Raw genomic sequence first — 22,646 nt, 5'->3', positions numbered from 1 at the left:
GTAGCGATCGTCGCCCAAGCGCACGGTTTCTTAACTCTCTCGCTTTGAACTGGGAAAATTAGCTTTGGGGAGTGAAGAGGGTAGTCAGTGGCCTGCCGATCACGTCCGGTGAGTTAGGCCAGCGTGAAGCCAGCCCCACACATGCTAGGCTAGACCGGCCGAACCGTGAGAGAAGTGGGGCTAGCGTCCCAGGAGGGGTGATCCGAAGGGCCGGGGCCCAAGGGCCCAAGTCCTGGATCCGAAATGTTCTTGAGCAAAGAACGGACTCACCTCTCCAGTGGATCACCCCTTCGGAGGTGGTGCCTGTCGCTGTGCTGGCTGTCCAAAGGTACCTGTTAGAGGATGAGCCACGCGACGGGATACCGAAACCGCTTCTTTACTGCTTTGAAGTGAGGATCTCCGACGGGATGTACCAGGAGAAGTGCTACCTGGTCCCCAGCCTCAACGATCTCGTATACAAAAGTATTCTGAAAGTTGGCATTCAAATGAGAATTTACGGAGTGTCGTGTCTTTACAACGAGAGAACAAGCCAGGGGATCCTGTCCATAGATAGCGTCCACTGTGGGAAGACCTTGGACACTATATCTTTAGAAACTCCCTTTAGAAATAGTGCGCACGGGGAGATACAAAAGAGGCCTTGAAGAGGCGGGAGGAGTCATTACTTGGCCCTGTGGAATAAGAAAGACCCTTATGGAGATATCCGGCTAAGGAACAAGAAACCTGAGGAACACAGTTGTTATGGTAAGGAATTAGAGGCAACAATGGTGGGTTAAAAAATAGTTTTTAGGAGCCTGGCGTTAATGGGAAAGGAAAAGGAGGTGCTTTGGTATTGAAGTATTAAAAGCCACAAGTGGTAGGAGACAAATTTCCCTGAGGCGCTCGCTTAATGAAATTTGCACAGCCGGAGGCTGGCTTTTCTGCCTGAAACAGTTTATTTCTGATCTGGCAAACATCCTTATTTGCAGTCAGTATTCCGCATGTGTTCATTATGTTTTTGACTACAGTGGATTTAGTCGTAGTTTCATTGTCATTACATTTGTGGAAATAGTACTTTCGGTGTTGGTTGGAGAGTGCGTAGATTTGAATTAGGCATAAAAGTTGTAAATATTTGTGGGTTTTGCATGTTTTAAACCTTTATTCAAAAAGGATGTTTCTTGATTTATTCTTTAATAGTTTACATTAATGAAATGCCATTGTGTCTTTGAGTGTAGCATTTATATAATTAGTGCCTTTTTGAATGTGTGATTTCTTTGGGAAGGCTTAGAATTCTCATGTTTTTGTTTCTTATTTCTTAGTACGGATAGTAGTGATCTGAGAAGTTCAATTCTTCTGTATCAGAAGTAGGAAGTTAACCGGAAAATGCCAACTCGTCACCAGCAATTACTCTAAAACGTGTTTTATGTGTTAGAGATGAAGTAAGAGGAATGATAGTAACAACTGGCATGTATATGGAATGCGGAGGGAATAAAATGCAAAAAATGAAAGCGAAAGTACTGAAGGGAAAAAGATGATAATGTTCTACATTTACTGCTTTTCAGGTGGTTTTTTTCCCCATCATAGGCATAATGCTAGATCATAATCTTACTATGACGTGTAACAGCAACGAACTTGAAAGTGAAAAGATGACTGGGTCAAAATGTGCAGTTAAAGTAATATACAGTTATAAGGAGGAAAAGGTGTTTTAGAAATGTGTAGCCAAAGGTAATTTAAATAACTTAAGCTTTAAAAGCAGGATCTTCATTTCAGGGATGAAATAACGAAATGATTTTTGTGTCAAGCATGGAGTAAGGCAGCCTGGCCATACTACTCTAAGGGTTGATCATTGTATTTTTAGAATTAGTTGTATAAATGAAAAATCAGTGTGTAGAAGATTTAAGGAGGAAATAATTTGTAAAAATATTTAATTTTTCTGACTATGAAAGTAATATGAGTTCATTATTGAAACCATATTGTTATTACATAAAATAATATCCATGTGGTAAAAAATCCAAGCTACACATTTAGCAGTATATTGTATTAAAAATGTAAGACCCAAGTATAGTAGAAGTGGTGTACTGGTGTTCTTTCAGGTTTGCTGTGTGTTTGAAAGTTTTAAATAAAATGTTGGGGTGGAGTGAAAAACCCCTTTTACCTCCCGCTATGTCTTCAACTTTCAAAACTCCAAATTGTCAGCAGTTTGTTGTATAACTTTGAAAAAAATAATTGTATGGTATTGCATGATTTAGTATTCCCAATATCCCAGGCATCTTTATTGTACATCCATACATATATTCTTCTGCAGTGTGGAGGCAGTGATTATATAAAATCATGCCCATGTGAATGAGTAATTTGTTATTATAGCAGTTATTGGTTTTTCAGATTTAGATCCAGTGTTGAACATCATTAGGTTTTATACATATTTGTTCATTATGTTCACATATTTCTGTTGAATGGATGGATTGCTGGAAGTGAAATTGCTGGATTATAGAGTATTGAATTTTTAATCTAATGGATTTGACAAACCACGTTCTGAAAAGGTTGTACTAATTAACATTCCCATTTCCCCATATCATACAATTTTTAATTATGTCTTTTTGACTTTTTCTAATTCGTTTCCAGGATTTCTTTGCTAATGGGTGTTAAGTTTTTGTGTATGTATTGCAAGTTCTTCTCTCACGCTGTCCCTTTTCTCTTTTGTTTATGGTGTGTTTTTTTGCTTTCAGAGCTTTCCTATTAAGGTATAATGTGTACACAGTAAAGTAGGAAAGTCTTACAAATCTTACAAATACAGGTTAGTATATATATATATATATATATATATATATACACACACACACACACGCACACACACACACATATATGTATACACACACACACACAGATTAAGATACAGAACATTTTAAGCACGCCAGAAGGCTCCATCATGCCCTCCTCTGGTCTATAGCCTACTCCAAAAGTAACCAGTATTGTCATGTCAAAGACAGCTTTTTAAAATGGAAGTAGATCATGCCTTAAACTCTTCTGCCTCAATCTCTCCAGTGACTCTCCATTGCACTTAGAAAGAGACGCAGACCTTCTACAAGGGTGCAGACGGCATTACAACCATCATCATGCTCTGTAAAGATGCCTGATAGTAAATATTTTTGTCTTTGCTGGACGTACGATCTCTGTTGCAGCTATTCAGGTTTACTATTGCAGAGTGAAAGCAGCCATAGACAATATGTAAGCAAAGGGGTTTGGCTATATTACAATACAACTTTACTTACAAAAACTGGCAGCAGGCCAGATTTGGCTTACAGGCCATAGTTTGCCAACCCCTGGTCTTCAGAATCCCCATCACTTGTTTCAGCAAAACCAGCTCTCTTTTTGATCCTCAGAACTCCAAGCTCTTTCCTGCCTCGGGTGCTTTGCTCCTCCTTCTCTTTCCTCTCTGTGGAATGTTTCTTTCCATCCTTAGGTTTTAACTCTAAGATATAAAACATATTAGAAAAGGGCTATTTAAACATATATTCCCTCCCCTTTATTATTACTGTTTCAGCATTCAATTGCCCTTCATAGAATTTATAACACTCTGAAATTATTCTGTTGTTTTCTCCTCCCAGAAGTTCATAAGATCTATGAGAGCAAGGACTCTGTTTTATTTTTTTTCATTGCTATGGGTCATTTCCTTTATATCCACAACAATGTCGGGCACATAGTAGGCATTCAGTAAGTGTTTATTGAATAAAGGAATGAATGAAATAAATTACATTAATGGATTTTCTAATATTGAACTACTTTTGTATCTCCGGTCATGGTTGTTATTTTTACATCTGAAAAACCGTGATTGGTTAAGGCATTGGCCATGTTATTGAACTTGATCTTCAGGCCCATCCCCCTCATGGAGGTGGGAATGGACCAGTGTTCCAACCATTGAATCATATGCCTGGTCCTTCTGGTAACAGTTCTCATCTTCAAGCTATCTAGTGGCTCACCATGAGTCACCTCATTAACACAACAAAGACACTCCTGTAACTCAAAAAACTCTAAGGGTTTTTGAAGCTCTGTGCTGGAACAAAGATCAGATACATTCTTTATTGTATGATAGTTGTTAATTTCAACTATTCCGTTCTTTTCAATTGTAAAAAACCCATTTGGTTTTTTTTTCAAATGTTCTTTTCTGAGATTCTGTTTGTTTTGTCCATCTTTGTCTCTTTTCCTTGACCATATTAGTCTTCTTTTAAATCCAGGCCTGCTAACTCCAGTGTCAGGATCACCTGGTAGTCTGCTTCTGTTGATACAATAGTAATAAATATGACCATTTCAGAACTTGTATCAACGAACATTTTAATCCAAATGGTAGATACTGAACCATGGTGCACTCTGTTAGATATTAAAATGTAGTTGAAGTCCCTCAACTGACTCAAAATTTATCACTGAGAAATAAAATATAATAAATGGCACATTAACTCTTCCTTTTATTCTATAATAGTATTTACTCCATAAAGAGAGAAAGCGAACTACAGCACAGTCAAATGACTCCTTAAAAATCATTTTCAGCATCTCCTCCTAAGAAAAACAGAAGGCACGATAGGAAAAGTTTTTAAATAATGGTTGTTGCCTGAGAAGCATTTGCTAATGTGAATTAATGACCACAAGGAACTTCAACATTTTTCATCTTTATAAATTATGTCTAATTTGGCTATATTAGAAATTCCTTTAAAATCATTATAATCTTGTACTTTTTGTATAGCGTCTTCTGCTTTTCTTAGTCAGAAGGCACTGAAAATACTCCTTCAGTTAATTCTGTATTTCAGTATACAGTGCAGGATTACTTACATTACCTCATTTGATTGTCAGCATTCCTGTGGAAGAGGCACAGGATAATTATCTCAGTTTTATAGAAGAAGAATCTGAGATTCAGACAGGATAAAATATAGGATTCATGCATGTGTGTATTTAAATTAAATTCTTTTAATTTCTCTGCATACGAGATACTTTATAAGACTACAACAATATTAATTATAATCCTGTTATATAGATGAGGGAATGGCATAGTATAGAATTCTATATGACTTTTATCTAAGGTTATTAGGATGGTGAACAGGGCAAGGGTAGAGTATAACATATAGCCTCTGACATAATTTTCATATTTTCCACTACCTACCATATGCCTATTTATATTCTCTTCCTTTACCCCTCTTTTCCCTTTCTTTCCTTAGTTATCCTTATACATTTCTTTTCATTTTGCGTCTTTAAAATTTCCTCTGTTGATACCCACAGACAACATATACCTGCACTTTTGTCATTTAGCCTCTCGCCTGTAAGACATTTAAGTCATACAAATGCATGATTCCCTATTCCCCTAAGAATCTCCACTTCATAAAACTTCTGTACAATATCATGGTGCTGATAAAATTTGGACGTCTTTATTTCAGATAAAAACATCACTTTATAATGACATGTATTAAACAGTATATACATGCTGTTTAAGGATCTTTAAATACATATAATTTATTTTTTAGCTATTTAGATTTCTCCCCGTTGATGTTTTCAGTTTACTAATTTCTAGAAATCCCATGTTTTCAATAACTGAAACAAGTTAGACTTACAACTATAAAATTTTACTTGCTAGAGTTGAATAATTAGATGTGTTCTTCCTTCATGAAGGCTACTTCTTTCTGGTTCATTAATAACTCAGTAGTAAAATGAAGAATACTATTATGAGACAAATCCATTGATAAATTAAGTTGAACGATATTATGTGGCACTCTACAACATGACATTTCTGTTTTACTTTATGCTATGCTTTTAGTTTTGGAAATACAGTAGAAAAAACTCATCACAGAAATATGCTAAGAGCCCATAGGATAGATACCTTTCCTTAAAAATGCAGGCTTCTCCTCAGCCTCAAAATAAGACGCTTCCCTTTTACTGCATTCATTTCAGTTCAGTAAACAGTTATTGAGCACATATGTGGAGACATTAAAATAAAGTCTATGCTTTTGTAGAGCTGATAGCAGGGCTTATAACAGAATCTGGTAGGAGAGACAAACTGATAAACCTGTAATTTCAATGCAGTGTGATGAATGCTACAGTAAAGGTTTACTCGTGGTGCTTTGACAGAATGTACATGGAACAGTGAGCCTTGACTAGAGTTCAGTGATCGCACCTTCTAGGAAATAACACCTCAGCCATATTTTGAATGAGGAAAAAGAGTTAATCAGGCAAAGCTAAAGGGACATTTTGTTGTTCCAGGCAGAAAGAAAAATGTGAGGGTTTGAAGCAGCATGAGCCTTATAGAAAACTCTGAAATGTGGTTGGAGAGTTAGGGCAGGTAGTTTTCCAGAATATTTGAACAAGGCAAACATGAAAATAAGCCACTGACCTAATTTTTAAATTCTTGTCATAGAGTCTGTAGAGTAGAGGGAATATAGTCAGTATAAAAAGAGAGAATGGAATATATATATCCATCTTTAGTTGATATTTAATAAAGTTGAACATTTCTTTTTGTGGAATACTCCTTCAAAGAACATTTAAATGTATTGCAGTATTTAAATTAATGTCATATAAGATAATTGTTCATAATTTGAATGTATTTTTCTTAAACTTCTATGTATTACTGTAAGAAACTGAAGCTTCATATTCTCTAAATTTATTGAATTAGAATAAATTTGCAATGGAGCTAATTAGTATTTTTCCATTCAAGTCTCTTTTTATAACTATTGGTTATCCTTTTTTCATCTTTTGTAGAGTTCCTGTACCTCAGCCAGAAACTTCTGCAGGAGCAAAAGGAAACAAACCAAGCATGCCAGGGCCCTACCAATGTATGTTGTTTTGATGCTAATGATTATTTATGAGATCTTCATGGGAAACTAGTATATCCTGATTACTGTTTGAGTTTATTGTGTATTTTTGTGTCATGCCTGCTGCTAGCATAATATAAATACTTTAAACAGATGTATAGTTAGTTACTTTTGCTTTTGGTTTTCATTTGTATTATCTTAGGTCCTTGTCAAAAGTACTGGTCCCAACTTTAGAAACATTTGTCATCATCACAAAAGCGAAAGTAAATACAAGTAAACTAATACTTACAAACTTGTTTCTTTGATATTACATCCTTCCAAATATAATGTTTTTAATTATCAAGAATAATTGAGTAGGGAGTTTTTGACAATAAACATAGGTAAAACTTAAAAGCTACTTACAGTTCCTTTGTTTAAAACTATTGGGTTTACTGTTTTTAATTGACTGGTTTCATTTCAGAAGTAATTTCATAACACAATTATTTCTGGCAGGGTATCTTTAGAGTAATTTGGTTTAAATCAGATCTTACACGGGGTCGTGTCAGTGGACTGGATTTCTCCCTACACTGTATGTCCTTCTGGCTTTTTGAGTTATTCTTTAGGGTTGATGTGTACTCATTCTGGCAGATTAAGAACCCACAAAAGAATCTGGAAACTGTACCCCACAAAAAATATATATATATAGAAAATAAAGGGGAAATCTATAAACATACAACCAAGCTCAAAACAAGAATGGAAACTCCCTTGTTGCCAGAAACAAAAGAACTTAAATTTATTACTGAGTAGGAACTACTAAAACTCCTCATGAGCATTTCAGAACTAGACTAGATACAGACCTAAATGATTATAGAGTGAAATGTAACAACCACATGGAAAGGGAAGATTAGACCACAGGCCTCCTGCATGTGAAAAGAACTAATATATAAGTTGAAAGGTTATGAAGGGCCAAGGAAATTATGCCCATCACCATGGGGAAGTATCAGGGAGTTTTCTGTATCCTTTGGGTGTTGGATAGGGAAAAAATTCCTTGAGAGAAATTGGAATTCCAGGACTGTGCGGCGTGGAGGTGCGGTCACAGTTTCAGATACATTTCAGATGACTGAAATGGTGAAGGCGCTGAGCTAAGGAATTAATACTAATATCTTCTCTGAAATCGGTGAAACCCTCAGAATTTTTTTTCCCCCAGTTGTAAAATTTTATTTTAAAAGTTTATGCTATGAAATATTTACGCATGAAATTATATTCTTTTTGGAATTTGTTTCAAAATAATGCAGGAGGGGGGAAGTGGGCGAGATGTAACAAGATGGTCCGTATATCAGCAATAGTTAAAGCTAGGTGGTGGGTACATGCAGGCTTATTGTACTTTGTATGTACTATTTTTTTTTGCTGTGTTCTTTTTAAAATTAAAGTACCATTGACATACAATCTTATGATGGTTTCACACAAACAACACAGTGGTTTCAGCATTCTTCACCCCCTCTTTCGAGGTCACTGCCTGTCAGCATAGTAAGATACTATAATCATTAATTGTCTTCTCCATGCTGTACTGCCTTCCCTGTGACCTGCCTATATTGTGCTTGCAAATTATAATGCCCCTTAATCCCCTTCCTCCTCTAAACTCAGTAAAATTTCATAAGTTTGGTGATAAATAACTTCATGGGATTAGAAACAAAATAAAATACTATTTAAAATAAGATTAGTAAAAAAATGAGAAGTAAAGCATTCTAAGATCACTGTATTGTTATAGAGAAAGAGATTGATGAACTATAGACTTTGTGTATTTAAACATCAAAGTTAAAATTTGAAGGGCATGTTGAAAGAATATAGAAGGTCTAACTTCTTCAGTAGCCCAGAAAAAAAGAAAGGGAATTATAAAAATTTCAAGAGATCAGGGGAAGGGTTAAAAAAGAAAAAAGGAGAGAAAAAGCATGATTGAGAGAAACACAAATTAACATGAGTGAAATAATTCCAAATAAATACATCAACAGTTTAAATACATGTAAACATGTTAAACTTTCAGATACTAGTTTTAAAAATTAATCTACTTATATGGGGCATATAAGAGACACACATAAAATGGTTGAAAATAAATAAATGGCAAAAGATATACCTAACATATACTACACAAATGAAAGGTGATAGAGCAATATTAATATGAGATAAAATATAAGGCAAAAATTATAAGGATAAAGAAAACAATATGCATCATAAAGTGACATTCCATCAATAAAGTAACAACTCTTAAATGTATGTACATCTAAAGACATAACTTCAAAAATGTAACTAACCTGGTATATCAACCACCTTGACTTAATTGATATATATAGTATACTCCATCCAACAATAGCAGAATACATATTCTGTTCAAGTACACATGGAACATTTACCAAGATAGACCATATTGGTCGTAAGACAAGTCTCAGTAAATTAAAAGAACATAAGGGAAAAAAATAAACCCAAATAAAAAAGATGGAACGATATTCTGTATGTCATCAACTCCAAGGTATCCATTTTTGCATATTTTAACATCTCTGAAATTAGAACACATATTCCAAAATAAATTGTACATCGTGATTTAATTGGCACTATCTTTCTTAGGGGCACATAAAATAATGGTGTTTTTATAGTTCACAGCATTTTAGGTACAATAAAATATGATAATAAAATTTGAAACAAATAACTGAAATATAAAATAAGAAATAGGGAACAGCAAAATCTAAAGTCAGTTCTTTTAAAACTTACACAATAGTGAAACATGTAGCAGTACTGACCAAGAGTAAAAAAGAAAACTACAAATAAAGTTGTAAAACTGAAAGAGTATAGAAGTTTCAACGCAATAATCATTTTAAAAATCACAAGAGAACAAATGTTGTAATAGCACTTGTGCATATTTCTAAAAACATCCAAAACCAAACTATTAGTTTTCATACATGTATAGAGGAGTCTACTTTGGATTTGAAAGACATGTAGCTAATTAATCATATCAGCTGCCTCTAAGGAAGGAAAGAACAGGGGAATGTGATCAGGAAGAGTGAAAAAGGAAATTTAAACCACAAATTCAATGTTCTATATATTTTATTATTTTATTCATGTTCAATATAAAGCATCCTGACATGAGCAAGCTAAATGCAAATAATTTATGAGACAATTGGAGAAGTTTGAACAAAATACTTGATAATGTTTTAAAATTTTTATTTATTATCAATAATTTAGGAGTTATATCATCTTTATTTTCTTACAAAAAGTCCTTATCTTTTAAAGACACATATTGAAGTGTTTATGAATGAAAGGATATCTCAAGGATATCGTGGGGTTCATTGTACTCTCCTATCTACTTCTGTAGTTTTAAGACTTCCACAGTGAAAAAGTTTAAAGCATGAAAATATTTGAAGCAAAGATGGCAGAATAAAAGTCTGAAGATGTGTAATTCCGAGTGTTGGGTATACTGGCATTTACTATGCTATTCTTTGCATTTTTTCAGTTTTTATATCTTAAAAAAGAAAGAATAAAAGGTAAGTTCCAAACATAGCATGTACAGGTGATCCCTGAACTAGTTCTTAAAAGATGAGAAGAGATTTGCCAAATTAGCCAAGTATATACAGGCACAGAACAGTTTTCAGAGGTACAAAGATAAGAAATTTCGTGGAAACCTCAAGGAGCTACCAACTGTTCTGATGTTGCTGGAGCATAAAGTGTGAGGCACAGAATAGTTTAATGGCTGAAGAAATATTAAAGGTCAGCATAATTGGAGGACTAGTATGCCATATGAAGAGATTTGGGCTTCATTCTCTAGAAATTAAGGAAGAAATTTTGGAAGATATTAAGCAGCGGTTGGCATAATTTGATTTGAATTTTAATAGCTTATTCTGACCACTATGTGGAGGACAGTTTAAGAGAAACAACTCTAGAGTCACAGAAGCCAGTAGATGATGAAAAAAGCCAGAAATACGGCATAGATGCCTCATTTACCTACATCCTGTCTTAATTTAGTGGATTCAGTACTTTAGCTGGGTTAGGCAATTGTATTAGTTTGCTATGGCTGCCAAAACATGCCAAAGTCTGAGTGGTTTAAAGTAAAGAAATTTATTTTCTCATAGTTCTGGATGCTAGAAGACCAAGATCAAGGTGTCTGCAGGTTTGTTTTCGCCCAGTACCTCACTCCATGGCTTGCAGATGGCTGTCTTTCCTTGCTGTGTCCTCACATGGTTCTCTCTCTGTACACACACCTCCCTGGCCTCTTTGTGTATCTAAAGTTCCTCTTTATTCCTTTTTATCACCGAAATACACACACATACACACACACACCCATTTTGTTTCATTCATCTGTTGGCGGACCCTTGAGTTGTTCCCTCCTTTCACTATTGCATATAGTGTTACTGTGAACATTAGTGAGCTGGTATTTGGGTCCCTGTTTTCGGTTTTTTTGGGCATATACCTAGGAGTTAATTTTTGTGTATGGCATAAGATAGTGGTCTAGTTTCATTCATTTTCATGTGGCTATCCACTTTTCCCAGTACCATTTGTAAAAGAGACTGTCCTTCCTCCATTGCATGTTCATAACTTTGTTATAAACTAATTGTATATGTGTAGGTTTATTTCTTGACCTCTCAATTCTGTTCCATTGATCTATGTGTCTGTTTCGTTACTGATACCCTACTGTCTTGATTACTATAGCTTTGTAATATAGTTTAAAATCTAGGAGCATGGTACCTCTAGCTTTGTTTTTCTTTCTCAAGAATGCTTTAGCTATTTAGGATCTTTTATGGTTCCATACACATTTTAGAATTACTTGTTCTTGTTTTGTGGAATATGTCACTGGAATTTGAGGGATTGCATTGAATCTAGATTGCTTTGAGTAGTGTGAACATTATAACAAAGTAATGCTGTCAATCCATGAGCACAGAATATCTTTCCGTTTATTCATGTCTTCTGTTTCTTTCATCCATATCTTACAGTTTTTAGTATACAGGTCATTCACCTCCTTGGTAAAAGTTACTCTTTAGGCTTTTTTTTCTTTTTGATACAATTATAAATGGGATTGTTTTCTTAATTTTTCTTTCTGATAATTTGTTCTTAGGGTATAGAAATGCAACAGATTTCTGTATACTGAATTTCTATCTTACAGAATTACTGTATTTGTTTATACTAACAGATTTTTCAGTGGAGACTTTTGGGTTTTCTATATATGGGATCATGTCACCTTCAAAGAGTGACAGTTTTACACCTTCCTTTCTGATGTGGATACCTTTTATTTTATTTTATTTAATTTAATTTATTTATTTATTTATTTATTTGACCTTTTTGGTGAATAAAATTTGTGAGTGGGCATTCTTGTCCTTTTTCTGATCTTAGAGGAAAAGCTTTCAGTTTTTTACTTTTGCGAATGTCAGCTTTGGGTTTATCAGATATGGCCTTTATTATGTTGAGTTATATTCCTTGTATACCCACTTTATTGAGAGTTTATACCATAAATAGATGTTAAATTTTGTCAAATGCTTATGTTGCATCAATTGAGATGATCATATGATCTTTAACCTTCATTCTGCTAATGTGGTTTATCATGTTGATTTATCTGTGGATGTTGAGTTATCCTTGCCTCCCTGGAATAAATCCCACTTGCCCATGGTGTATGATGCTTTAGTGCTTTTGTTGAATTTGGTTTTGCTAATATTTTGTTGAGGATTTTTGCATCTGTGATCATCAAGGGTAATTACCTGTAATTTTCTTTTTTGTGGTATCCTTGTGTGATTTTGGTGTCAGGGTAATGCCAACCTTATAAAATAATTGTGTAAGTGTTCCCTTCCACAGATTTTTGGAAGAGCTTTAGAAGGGTATGTATTAAATAATCTTCAAATGTGTGATAGAATTCCCCAGTGATACCGTCTGGTCCTGGTTTTTGTTGTTGGAAGATTTTTGATTACTGTTTGAATCTCCTTACTAGAAATTGATCTATTCAGACTTTCCATTTCTTCATGATTCCTTCTTGGTAGATTGTGTATGTCTAGGAATTTATCTATTTCTTCTAGGTTGTCCCATTTGTTGGCATGTAATTATTCATATTAGCATCTTATAATAGTTTGTATTTCTGTGGTATCAGGTATAACCTCTGTTTCATTTATGATTTTATTTATTTGTGCCCTTTTTTTATTTTAGTATCATTAATCTACAATTACATGAGGAACATTATACTTAATAGACTCCTCCCATCACCAAATCCCTCCCACGTACCTCATTAAAGTCACTGTCCATCACCATAGTAAGGTGCTATAGTATCACTACTTGTCTTCTCTGTGTTGTGCAACCCTCCCCGTGCCCCCCCTAAATTATGTCTGCTAATAGTAATGCCCCCATTGTTCACCCCTTATCCCTCCCTTCCCACCCATTCTCCCCAGTCCCTTTTCCCTTTGGTAACTGTTAGTCCATTCTTGGATTCTGTGACTCTGCTCCTGTTTTGTTCCTTTAGTTTTTTCTTTGATCTTATACTCCACATATGCTTATTTGAAAGCAATTTCTAAACTGTATATGTTAAACAGAGTCATCATATGTATTGAGTCCGTCTGTAGAAAAAATACATCTAAGAACTAAATAAAAATATTCAGTTAATTCTTACAGACTACGAGTATATGCCCTTGGATATGTTAACCCCATATGAATAACTGGTTTAATTTTTGCTCTTTGAGAACATTCAGTTTTTGTCAATAAATGATTTTGCCCAAACATTATGAAGAATTGCCTTTACATTTCATTTCCCTTAGTTTCTTCCTTGACTATTAACAATACTGAATGCATATTCATAACTTTGAGTTATTTGGGAGAAATCTTTACATAAACTGAGAAGTAAGTGGTCCTAATTATTTTTTAAAAAGTAAAACTTCTACAGAAATGTAACTAGAGTGCATGTTATCTCCATTGATGAGCAGAGGCCAAATTTTATTTAGTTCGTGTCCCAAGCCCCGAGTATGCCATTTCTATTTCAGGGTAGTTTTTCAAGAAGTGGCTTAGAAATGAAGTTGATAGTGGTTCTCCATAATTTACAAAGCTCTTTTGCATTCATTTTCTTCCTTTTTTATTACTGACATATAATTGGCATATGACATTACATTTGTTACAGGTGTACAACATAATGATTTGATATTTCTGTCTATTGCTAAATGATCACCACAGTAAGTCTAGTTAATATCAATCACCATACATAGCTCCTTGTGGTGAGAATTTCAAGGTTTACTCTCTTAGTAACTTCCATATATGCAATACAGTATTGACTATAGTTGCCATAATGTACATTACATCCCCATTTTATAACTGGCAGTTTGTATCTCTTGACCCCCTTCACTCATTTCATCCACCTTCCATGCCCTGCTTCTGTCAATTACCAATCTGTTCTGTGTATCTGTGAGCTTGTGTTTTTGGTTTTTTTTTCTTAGATTCCACATGGAACTGAGATCATATGGTATTTTTCTTTGTCTGTCTGACTTTTTTCACTTAGCATAATACCCTCAAGGTTCATCCATGTTGTTGCAAACAGCAAGATTTGTTTTATTTTTATAGGCTGAAGAATATTCCATTTACATATACCACATATTCATTATCCATTAATCCATCAATGACCACTTGGGTTGTTTCCATGTCTCGGCTGTTGTAAATATGAGGCTGCATATTTCTGTTTGAGTTAGTGTTTTTGTTTTCTTCAGATAAATACCCAGAAGTGAAGCTGCTGGATCATGTGGTAGTTATATTATTGCTTTTTTAACATGTCTTCATGCTGTTTTCCAATGTGGCTGCAGCAGTTTTCACATCCCCACCTAGAGTGTGCAAGTGTTCTGTTTTCTACACATCCTTACCAGCACTTGTTATTTGTCTTTTGATAATTCCCATTCTAAGAGAGAGTTGTGAGTTGATATCTCATTGTGGTTTTGATTTTCATTTCCCTGATAGTTAGTGATATTGAGCACGTTTTCCTATACCTGTTGGCCATCTGTATGTCATCTTTGGGAAAATATTTATGAAGATCCTCTACCCATATTTTAATTGGGTTAATTTTTTACTAGTGAGTTGAATGAGTTTTTACATAGTTTATATATTAACCCCTTATCAGATATACGATTTACAATTATTTTCTTCCATTCAGTAGGGTGCCTTTTCATTTCGTCAATGCTTTCCTTTGCTACACTGAAACTTTTTAGTTTGGTGTAGTCCCACTTGTTTTTTATACTGCAGTTTTAATGAATGAATTAGATTTATATATGTCACATGGTTTAACATATATTCCCAGAGATGTTTCATGATAGGTTTGGAAATTATGTGTGTAAATTAAAAAGTCAGTCATTTTGTGAATACATGTTAATTTGTGTGTGTGGTTTGATTGTGCTGTGAATTTTGAAGACTACAAAGTTTAACATCTTATCCTTTATATCTGGTTATTCAGATAAGTAGATAAGACACACACTGAAAAGATGGTTTGTGGGATTTAAATTCTCTCAGCTCTTGCTTATCTGGAAATTGCTTAATCCCTCCTTCAAATTTAAATGATAATCTAGCAGTATAAAGTATTCTTGGTTGGAGGCTATTCTGCTTCAGTGCCTTAAATACATCATGCCACTCCCTTCTAGCCTGTATGGATTCTGATTAGAACTCTGATGATAGCCTGATGGGCTTTCCTTTGTATGTGATCTAATTTCTCTCTCTGGCTGCTTTTAGTAGTCTGTCCCTATCCTTGATATTTGCCATTTAATTTGTCTTTGTGCTGTCTTCCTTGGGTCCCTTGTGTTGGGAGATTTGTGCCCCTGCATGGCCTGACAGACTATCTCCTTCCCCAGATTGGAGAAGTTTTCACCGATTACCTCTTCAAAGACACTTTCTCTTTTTCTCTCTCTTCTTCTTTTGGTTCCCCTATAATATGTATATTGTTCCATTTGGATTTGTCACACAATTCTCTCAGTATTCTTTCATTCTTAGAGATCCTTTTTTCTCTCTGTGCCTCAGCTTCTTTGTGTTCCTCTTCTCTAATTTCTATTTCATTTATCAACTCCTCCACCATAAATATTCTGCTTTTAAAACCTTCTGTTGTAGTTTTCATTTCTGATACTGTGTTCTGTAATGAATGGATCTCTGACCTGAAATCATTCCTGAGTTGTTGAATATTTTTCTGTACCTCCATGAGCATGTTTATCATTTTTATTTTGAAGTCTCTTTCAGGAGGATTGATGAGATCAGCTTCATTTGAATGTTTCTCTGGTGTATGTAGGATTTTATTTTGAATCAGGTTCCTGTGACATTTCATATTTGTATGTGGGGCCCTCTAGTTCCCAGAAGTTCTACTCTCTGGAGTTGCTTAGCGCCTGGAGGAATGCCAGGGGTTGCAGAGGAGCGGTGTTGGTGCCTGGGGGGAGGAAAGACCTGTTTCCTGCTTCCAGGCTGCTTTGCCTTTATCCACTGCCAGAACCAGTGGGCCAAACACAGAGGTATAAGCCTCTGTGCTTTGCGTTTATAGCTGCCATAGGTGGGGCTTCCCTCTGGCTGGCCTATGCTAGGGCAGTGTTTGCCATTTTGCAAGCCAGGTGCAGGCTGGCCAAGAGGAAGGCACAGCAGGCTCTGTATAATGGAGGGGGCCTTTGAGCTGCGTAGCCAGCCAGGGAGCTGGAGTGCCTGAAGTTCATGAAAGTTCCCAACCTGCTGGGCAGAGTGCATGTAGACAATTTTGTCTACCTGTCCTTTCTCCTGAGCAGTAAGATCTGTGCATTCCTTGCCCCTTTAGCAGCCCTCTTGCTGCTAGGAAGTCTCTCAGACTGCCTGCCTTTCTTTTGTCCCAGGGAGGCCGGATATAGATCCATTTTCCACAGGTGGCTGGAATCTCAGTCTCTCCAGGTATTCTGCCTGTCTTAGCTTTCCAAAATCTCTAATCACCAGAGCCCCATTCAGTGTAGGTTTGTGCTCCCAGAGAAGATCTCCATAGGTTGGTGTTCAGCAGTCCCAGACCTCCACTCCTTCTCCGCTCCGATTTTCTTCCTCCTGCCAGTCAGATGGGGTTGGGAAAGGGCTAGGGTCACGCTAGGCCACAGCTTTGGTACATTACCTTGCTCCGTGAGGTCTATTCTTTTCTCCAGGTTTATGTAGTCTGGTGCATGATTCTTTCCTGTTGTTCCTTCAGGATTAGTTGTATTAATTATATTTTTGCATTGTATGCAGTTTTAGGAGGACACCTCTGTCTCACCTGTCCCGCTCCCATCTTTAACATACTCACAACATTCTATCAGGAGTATATGCTCTTCACATGACTTACCACTGTCAGTTATAACCTGAATTTCCTGGTGGAGGTAGTATTTATCCAGTATTGCATTGTAATGTTACTCTGTCCATGCCTTTTCCATACTGTGCCCTTAGGAAGGAATTCACCATGCACAGCTGAAACTTAAGGAGGCCGGTGCTGTGCTTCACTCCTTAAGGGCACTGTGTGTACATAAGTTATTTACAGTTCTTCCACATAGGATATTTGTCTGTTATTCCCATTTATCTGCCCTATCATTTGCTTATGCCAGTATAAATTAGTGAATTTATTTTATATGCAGTGTTATAATACAGTACCTTAAAAATTGATTTTGCTTCTCAACTTTTTCCAGTGTTGGATATTGGGAGCACATTCAGTTGACTCCTCTGTCCGTTTGACATGACTGTTGGTTTTGTTCTTATTTCATTTTGTTTTTAGCACATCCTTACTTTTTGGCTCTTCTAGATGCTCTAGGCTCATTTTGCATACTTCCTGCCCCAATCCTATTGCCAGCTGTTTCTCTAAGAAGCCTTGTGTTAAAACTAAGATCTGTTTTGGGTGTGCTTTTTGCTACCAGAGTATCATTGTTTCTAGGCTCTACCAGAGGAAGGAAATACATGTATGTATACTAATTCACATATATATATACTAATTCATTTATATCTATATTAATCTTGAGTTCATAATTGTGCCTCCAGTTTTCATCCATCCATCACTGTGTGGTTCATTTTAGCCTTCTCCCCTTGCTTATCTGTCCTGCTCTTTGCAGGAGTGATAAATTTGGCTCTCACCATCAGCCATTCATTTACTTACTTGTTTAGTCCCAATATACAGGTGTAATTGTTTCAGAATTGGTAGCCTGTACCCCTGTGGAAAACAACTTGACCATCTATAATGCAGTGCTTATGTACACTTCCTTTTGTCTTACTGTTTCCATACTTTTCCAAATTCATTTAAGTCAGCATTTCCTCTTATTCAATGAGGTTATGAGTGCTTCTGATTGAAAACTGCTGATTATAATGTAGGCACATTTTCACATCAATAGTCTTCAAAACCCAATTTTAGCATGATAGTTTATCTGGTAGGTTAACTGTCACTAAATGATAATTTGCTAATCATGGAATATTTAGACTGTTTAAAATGCTTTCATATAATACATGTGATGCATACGCTCATTCATAAATGTTTGAACATAGCTCTACTACTTTTTTTTAGGGAAAATATCCAGAAAAATATATTATTGGGATGGTGAGAAAGGCTTTATAAAATCTCTGATATATTTTGCCAAATTATTTTCCAGAAAACTTGTAGCAATTTATATTCCTACTAACAACAGAATACCTGTTTGCACACTTCTAAAGGTAAGACTCATATTTTTAAATAATTTTCTTAGTGGAATTGCTATGCTGTTAGTGCAACTTGTATGTCTGTAATTATCAACGCCATTTTTAAATGTTACTTTTTCCTGTATATTTGCATTTCGTCTGCTAGTTTAGTTTTACCAGTATTTTTGTATTTTTTATATATCATTTTATTATTTAAAATTATAGATCCTTACATGTCATATTTCAGATAAATATTATTTCCAGGTTGTTTTGGTGATTTTCATATTTGGTATTAAGAAAATTTAAACAAAACTTGGAAAAAAGACAAGAGAGAGGATACTTCTTTCAATATCTAATTACAGCATTGCTTAACAAGATTATCCAAGGATTTTTGAATTCTGGAGTAGCATCCCTTTGTGTCTGATTTTTCCACTTCCTATTTTATTAGATTTAAAATACAGTGAAATTATGTGTAAAATTGTAGATTTCTGTACTGTAGATAATATAACTTCAATAGTTATTTTATATCTTTATTATGTTTTTGGATATTACCTAACTTTGTTTCTGACATAGATTCTTATTCTTAGAATCTTTTTTTTAATGCCCAAAATATTCTGTTCCCTAAATGTTCCTGGAATCAACAACATCTTACTGATTTCTTCATAAGTGAATTAACATATCTTTGGTATATCTTCACATTTTTTGAGTATTATATTTTTGCAATAAGGATTAGCATTTTATACTCTCAAAGATTCTTTTTCCCTTGTGATTTTTTCATCTGCTCTTGGTGGTGTGATGTCTTTTCCAAATTGAGATAATCAGATATTTTATTATAGTTGTTATTGTTTATGTTAGTTTTAGTGCTTCTTTCCTCCCTCCTCCTTTTCTATCTCCTTTCTTCCTTCACTCCCTGTCTGCCTCCTTTCTTTCCACACTTAATTTTTTCAATCTACTTTAAATTTATCTTGTTGTGGGGTGATTACCTGAGACTTTCTACAATGGGTTAGGAAAAGCATTACAATTGGATTCTGTACTTCTAAAGGTTCAGGCAAGGAGTTCTATTTAATATCATATTCATGTGAATTTAGGCATTGAAGCTTTAAAAGTGATTTTTTATAAAAAGGTAAACCTTTCCCACATGTAGTTCCTTATGTGGAATATGTTTTCTGAGAGAAAACTAACTTCATTCAGTATGCCTATGTGTGTTCAGTTGCTTACACTGTCAGTGCAGCCAGAATTGTGGGTTTCACCTTTGGGTGGTTCAGTTAATTTGGCTTGTTACCATGGCCACAGGCCCAGCTAGTCATTTCAAACAAATGTTCACAAACATATACTGTTAGTGGCAAGGGATACTGTGTGAAGATTTGTGACTAAAATAGCACAGAGCCAACATTAGTGGAGAAAGAATTGCTATTGACTTCCCTACTGTTGGTAGACTAGTAATAGCTTTCAAATGAAAAAAGTAACATGGATTGTTGCAATCCTAAAAATGCATAGATTGTCTGAGCCAAAATGCCAGTAGTACACTGAAACGTCTTTACATAGGAGGAGAGCCTGTTAAGCTTGTGAATGCTAACTTTGGTGTTTCAGAGCCAACCCAAGATTGAGATAACTGGGAACAAATGCCTTAGGTGTGCCCTGATGCTACCACAGGCTAACTCTCCAGACCCTCTATGACTTACTACTCAGCTCTGTGCCTTACTATATCAGAGACAAAGGTGGAAAGCTGGTAAAGTTGAGAAGCCAGCACGTCCCTGTAAAGACAAAAAATAAAAGGAGCTCTTTTTAACATAGTCCAAGAAATTGACAGTTCTGCTCCTGCGCATTATACAGCCGTTCATTTTTTTCAGAGCCTCGATGTACATATATAAGCTCAGACTTTACATGTTTCCCACAGCTTTAATAGCAAATAATTATTTCTATATGACATATACAAACATGGTTATAGTGAGCATTTTCTCTAAATAAGAAAAATGTTAGTTTGCTCAATGGATTGTGTGCACATGTTTTTAATGAAGGTGTGAAGTTAAGAAATCATTAAGACTTGACACTATAAAACAAATTTTATGAACATGAATTTGACCTGATAGATGCTGTAGCACTTTAAGTTGTATCATATTTTTCATGATTGTAATACATAAAATTAAAAATAGAATTAACATTATACTTACTGTAGCTGAGCAGAAGATTACCAAGATGGAGTGTAAATGGGTCAAGTGAAAATGAGAGATAAAATAAATCAAAGGTTCTTCAACATTTGAAAAATTTGAAACACTCAACTTAACTCTCTCTACTGTCACCAACAACTTGGAAAACAAACTAAGAATGAATTTATATCAATGATAATTGTTTCTCTGGTAGAAATATATCTGTCATTCAAAACAAACCATCTAAAGCTCTTAAGAGACAGATACTTAAAATTATATCCATTTTAAATCAAATTAAATTCAGTATTAAATGAATATTTTTAAACAGATACCTCTTAAGTAGCTTAATAACATGAAAACTAAAATTTCTCTAAAATTTTGATAACAAAGAAAGGAATATTCTTGAGCACTTACCACCTTCTGGAGGTTTACAGGCAACTCTGAAGAAGTGCAAGTTGTGGTGGCAGTAATAAAACATAACTTATGGGTGGGAAGAAATTAATGGGACACGCTTCCTAAACATTTCCTTCTCATTTTATTTGCAAATTTGTGTTCTGATAGTACTCCATGGAGATTTTTATAGTTAAAAAAAGTTCTTTGTCAGTGGATCAAATTCTCACCCCACGTCATTTTAAAAACAAATTTCTGGGGATATTTGAGGAGACCAAAACTATTTTGGGAGAATTTCACCTAGTCAAGCAGTTTTGCAGTAAATTAAGAAAGACCATTAAAGACCTTAATTGTAATGTTTCTGATAAAGATCTGTCTTTAGTTTCAATTTCCTTGATGGGCTATATGTGTGTAAAATGTACTTTATCTAAGAGCTGTCAGTCACTGATGCCTACACTCTCCCAGCTGACTACTTAGGACAGGGCTACTTTATTTACCTTTTGGGAACATAGTCTGCTGAGTAAATGTAATTGCTGTTAATATATTTTAAAAGTCCATTTAATTTCCATTAGGAGTAAATTAATACGGATTTATTGATTACTCCTTACAAATTGGGCAATGAATTGAGATACAAAGGTGTGTGAGATGCGAACTTATTCTCCCACTCTGTCTTCCCTTTCAAGGCAAAATTAATGAGAAAATAATCAAAACTGTCATTTCTACTCCTTCAATTATGATTTCTTCCTCAAATAGCTAAATCTCTTCTCTTCAAAGGAAATAGTAATCTCATGTTGCTTTATATCCATATATCTTATTTGGTATCTTATTAATTGAGAAATATTAATTAACAATGTGATTTACCAGGGCAAACTCTGTAGACACATTGTCTGGGTTGCCTGAGCTACTTAGATTATGACATAACCTTAAACACAAATATTTACCTTCCTAGGAACTCCATTCGGAGTATTTTGGAGGTTGTCACTACAGTATTCTTCCTTAGGCTTTCTTTATATACTTTAGTGAATAAAATAAAAAAAATATTATGTGTATGTGTGTGTGTGTGTATGTGTGTGTGTGAGTGACCTTGTATTGAACCTAGGCACATAAACGTGCAAGCTGACTAAAAATATTTTCTTTGAAAAAGTGAATTCTAAGCTGCAGTAGTAATGCCCTTGCAATATAAAGTCCATGAAAATAGAATCTTCATGGGTAGCTCACTCATCAGTACTATTTGTGGGAAATAGACCGACTAAAGCAACAGCTCACTGCTTTGTAGTTTGGGTGCAATTCTAAGCACTGGGAAAGGTTTTCCTATTATTAGAAGGCAGCGATTTTTATGGACTTCTCCATGGTGATTTTATCTTTTTCAGCTATCAAATTCATTCTTAGAGAATTTATGATATACCTTCCTAATTTTATTCAGATATTTTGAGGATGAAAGTGCATTCTTTAAATGATAGATTATAATTATATATAATTATAATGTGAGCATTATTTAAATATAATAATTTAAAGTACAACTCAAATATTCTAAGTATATATAGCTAAAAACATTACACATGAATCCAATTTTTTCGTTGGTGTTTTATTGAACAACATTCCTGTTGTCAAAATATGTAGGAAAAACAGGACAACATAGCAGACTGATTCTGTCATTCAAGGACATAGGCATATCCCATGAACACAACTGTTAGACTAAAACAAAGTGAAGAAATGGCCCAAATAAATAAGGAATGAAATATCTGAGACCTCCCAG

General features: G+C 34.9%; 1 protein-coding gene across 1 annotated transcript in view; it reads left to right on the top strand.

Moving 5' to 3' along the window:
* Positions 1-430: 430 nt before the first annotated feature.
* The window catches only part of LOC118916768 (kelch-like protein 4), a 103,390-nt gene continuing 81,174 nt past the window's right edge, over positions 431-22,646 (top strand). Inside the window, exons 1-2 of the mRNA XM_057496095.1 lie at positions 431-741; positions 6,712-6,785. Of these exons, the coding sequence (XP_057352078.1) occupies positions 739-741; positions 6,712-6,785 (77 nt within the window). The 5' untranslated portion in view covers positions 431-738. The remainder of the gene's footprint in view (positions 742-6,711; positions 6,786-22,646) is intronic.

Source organism: Manis pentadactyla, chromosome X (assembly GCF_030020395.1).
Source record: "Manis pentadactyla isolate mManPen7 chromosome X, mManPen7.hap1, whole genome shotgun sequence".
NCBI classification, from domain to species: domain Eukaryota; kingdom Metazoa; phylum Chordata; class Mammalia; order Pholidota; family Manidae; genus Manis; species Manis pentadactyla.
This window is presented reverse-complemented; position numbering and strand designations above follow the sequence as displayed.